Source organism: Pundamilia nyererei, unplaced genomic scaffold (genome assembly GCF_000239375.1).
Source record: "Pundamilia nyererei isolate P.nyererei 1_Seehausen unplaced genomic scaffold, PunNye1.0 scaffold00037, whole genome shotgun sequence".
Taxonomy (NCBI): domain Eukaryota; kingdom Metazoa; phylum Chordata; class Actinopteri; order Cichliformes; family Cichlidae; genus Pundamilia; species Pundamilia nyererei.
In genome coordinates this window covers 3,051,871-3,054,557 of record NW_005187438.1, presented here as the reverse complement: position 1 = coordinate 3,054,557, position 2,687 = coordinate 3,051,871, and the positions used below count along the sequence as shown (strand labels likewise).

At 41.6% G+C, this 2,687-nt stretch overlaps 1 protein-coding gene across 1 annotated transcript in view; it reads left to right on the top strand.

Moving 5' to 3' along the window:
• The window catches only part of map3k15 (mitogen-activated protein kinase kinase kinase 15), a 28,481-nt gene that overhangs the window by 4,479 nt on the left and 21,315 nt on the right, over positions 1–2,687 (top strand). Inside the window, exons 2-4 of the mRNA XM_013910180.1 lie at positions 618–757; positions 975–998; positions 2,307–2,500. Coding sequence (XP_013765634.1) covers positions 618–757; positions 975–998; positions 2,307–2,500 — 358 coding nt within the window. The remainder of the gene's footprint in view (positions 1–617; positions 758–974; positions 999–2,306; positions 2,501–2,687) is intronic.

Sequence of the window (2,687 nt, the reverse complement as noted above, 5' to 3'; positions counted from 1 at the left end):
AAACATTCAGCTTTGATATTAATGAGTTTTTTGGGTTCATTGAGAACATGGTTGTTGGTCAATAATAAAATTATTCCTCAAAAATACAACTTGCCTAATAATTCTGCACTCCCTATAGGTAGGCCCGAGAGGATATAAAACTTGGCGGCAGATTGAGGGCATGTTGTTATTACCTCTGAGCTTCAGTAGAAAAAAATGTGGATTTTCAAGTCAGCATAATTGTCTGTACTTGCCTTTAACTGACTCATATACTGAGATTCTTCTATGCAGAGGCTCTCATGGGTGAGTGGGTGTTGTTTCCTAGAAAGAAAAAAAAAGATTTCTAGGAAAGGATAACATTCAATGAATACCAATGCCTTCCATCATGTACGTTCTTGTTCATGCTCATATCTTTCAATGGGAGAGCTCCCAACGGTGTCTCTTCTTGTTTCTTTTGTTTTCAACTCCACTCAAAACATTTCCCACATTTAACGAGGCCAAAGATCACGGGGCAGATGCAGCACAAAACTCAAAGGCAGATGTATTTCAAACTCAGCTCATTTGTCACCTCTGCAAATTGCATCAATGTTAAAGAGCTATGCTCTTATGTTGTCACCTCCATCACCTCCTCCTTACAGACATTGCAGTCGTGGATATGAGCGATGTGTGTCGGCAGCCCTCCTTGTTTTACCACCTGGGTGTGAGGGAGAGCTTTGACATGGCCAACAATGTCATCCTATACCATGACACCGACCCCGACACTGCCCAGTCACTGAAGGTACACATGCACACTCTCCCATCAGTGTAACTAGTGTTCATGGACACCATTCTTTTACGTCTCCTTGGGACAAAATGATCTGCTGTGTTATTTACAGACTAACATGTCGTACAGTCAGTCCTACCAGCTGTTTAAAATAGCAATTCAGGAATAATACACTATGTCACTGTCCGAAAGTCTGGAAACATATTCTCACGTGCTCTTTATCTCCGCACAGGACATGGTGGCACAGAAAAACACAGTAAGTTTCTTATGTGTGCATGTTTTATAAAGGTTTCTGTGTGCACACCATCTGTTTCTATTTCTAGAGGAATATTCCTGGCAGATACCGTTCACCCCCATGCAGAAATGCAGACAGGAATGCATATATATATATATATACACACACACTCTCACACACATTGTGTACAAGTACACACATGTTAAATCATGAATGGCCGGCTCGAGAACGAGAGTCATATTACTTGTTAGTTTTTCTAGAAACTGAACTTCACTGTATGCACGCTGTCTTCTTTGTGTATATGTGTGTTTGTGTGTGGAGTAGGCTGCTCGTCCTCCACCGTTAGGTTTTCCCTGGGTTCAGTTGCCTCCAGAATACAGAGGCTCTGGTCTGAGAAATAAAGTAGGTATCAGGCCTGCATCAAGGCATGCTGGGATATTCCCTAGTTGACTGATAATACTAACAGACAAGGAAGTGAGGATGGAAAACAATGACCTCTCCCTGGGATGTCGTGTGGATAACAGATTAAAGCCCCTAACAACACAAAGGAAGCAATGGATAATCAGCTATAGCATGCTTTAAGAGTGCTGGATGCATGTGCGTTTTTGCACTAAATTAAATTTGCATCATCTCAGAAAGAATCATGGAATTGCATTTAATCCCACTGTGGGGAATTTACCTAAAAAGTGTTTGTGAAACAATCCTCACTGAATATAACTGAACAGAGTTTAACAGGAGAAACTTACAAGTGTAAATCAGAAGCAGCTAGTTGCTGTGGCCTAAAGTGCTGTCGTTCGATGCATGAAATCATGATGGTGACTGCTTTAAAATGATGTGTGGTGCTGTGACGACCATAATATATAACTACAAATCTAGTGATATAGTTGTTAAATAAAAGATGTAGAAATATATGTTTTAAGAATGAACACAACAAAAAGAGAGTCAGCAGTGCATGTAGGATTTGTCAGTCCTGAAATGCTTTGCCAAATGCTTTTGTACCTGCAAAGCTTATCATTTCAATTTCAGATTTAAAGGTAATCACATTTGTTCATATGCAAAGCTGGAAGAAGAGGCAGAGGCTAGAGAGTGTTAGGTGGTTCTTAGTACATGAGGCTTATTACTTCTGGAAACCTTCACTGATGTAGTATGATGCTACCAAACAGTCTCAGTGGTGCACTGATCCTCTCATTAATCACTCTAATCCCTACTCTCACCTCCTTATCTCTCTCCACCTGGACTTCTTTTACACCTGGCATTTGCACAAAGCTGTCAAAGTGCTTTTCTTTCTGTAAACAACTTGTAATTAAACCTTCTCTCCTCTCTTTCTAGGCATCCAGTGGTAACTACTACTTCATCCCCTACATAGTCACCCCTAACCACGAGTATATGTGCTGTGAAAGCGATGCCCAACGGAGGGCAAGCGAGTACATGCAGCCCAACTGGGATAACCTGCTGGGCCCACTGTGCGATCCCCTGACCGACCGCTTCACCAGCCTGCTGAAGGACATCCACGTAACATCCTGGTGAGATACAAGTGAAAACAAGGGGCTGCTGTAATCCCACTATCATGGTTTCCCAGTACAGATGCAGATGTAGACTGTAAAGTGCAACTATGTTTATTTTTGCTGTACTCACACAACCAACGTAACAGCTATGTGTGCTTAAAAATCAAACCCTTCTTGTCTTTAGCTCAAAACACAGCCTCTCTCT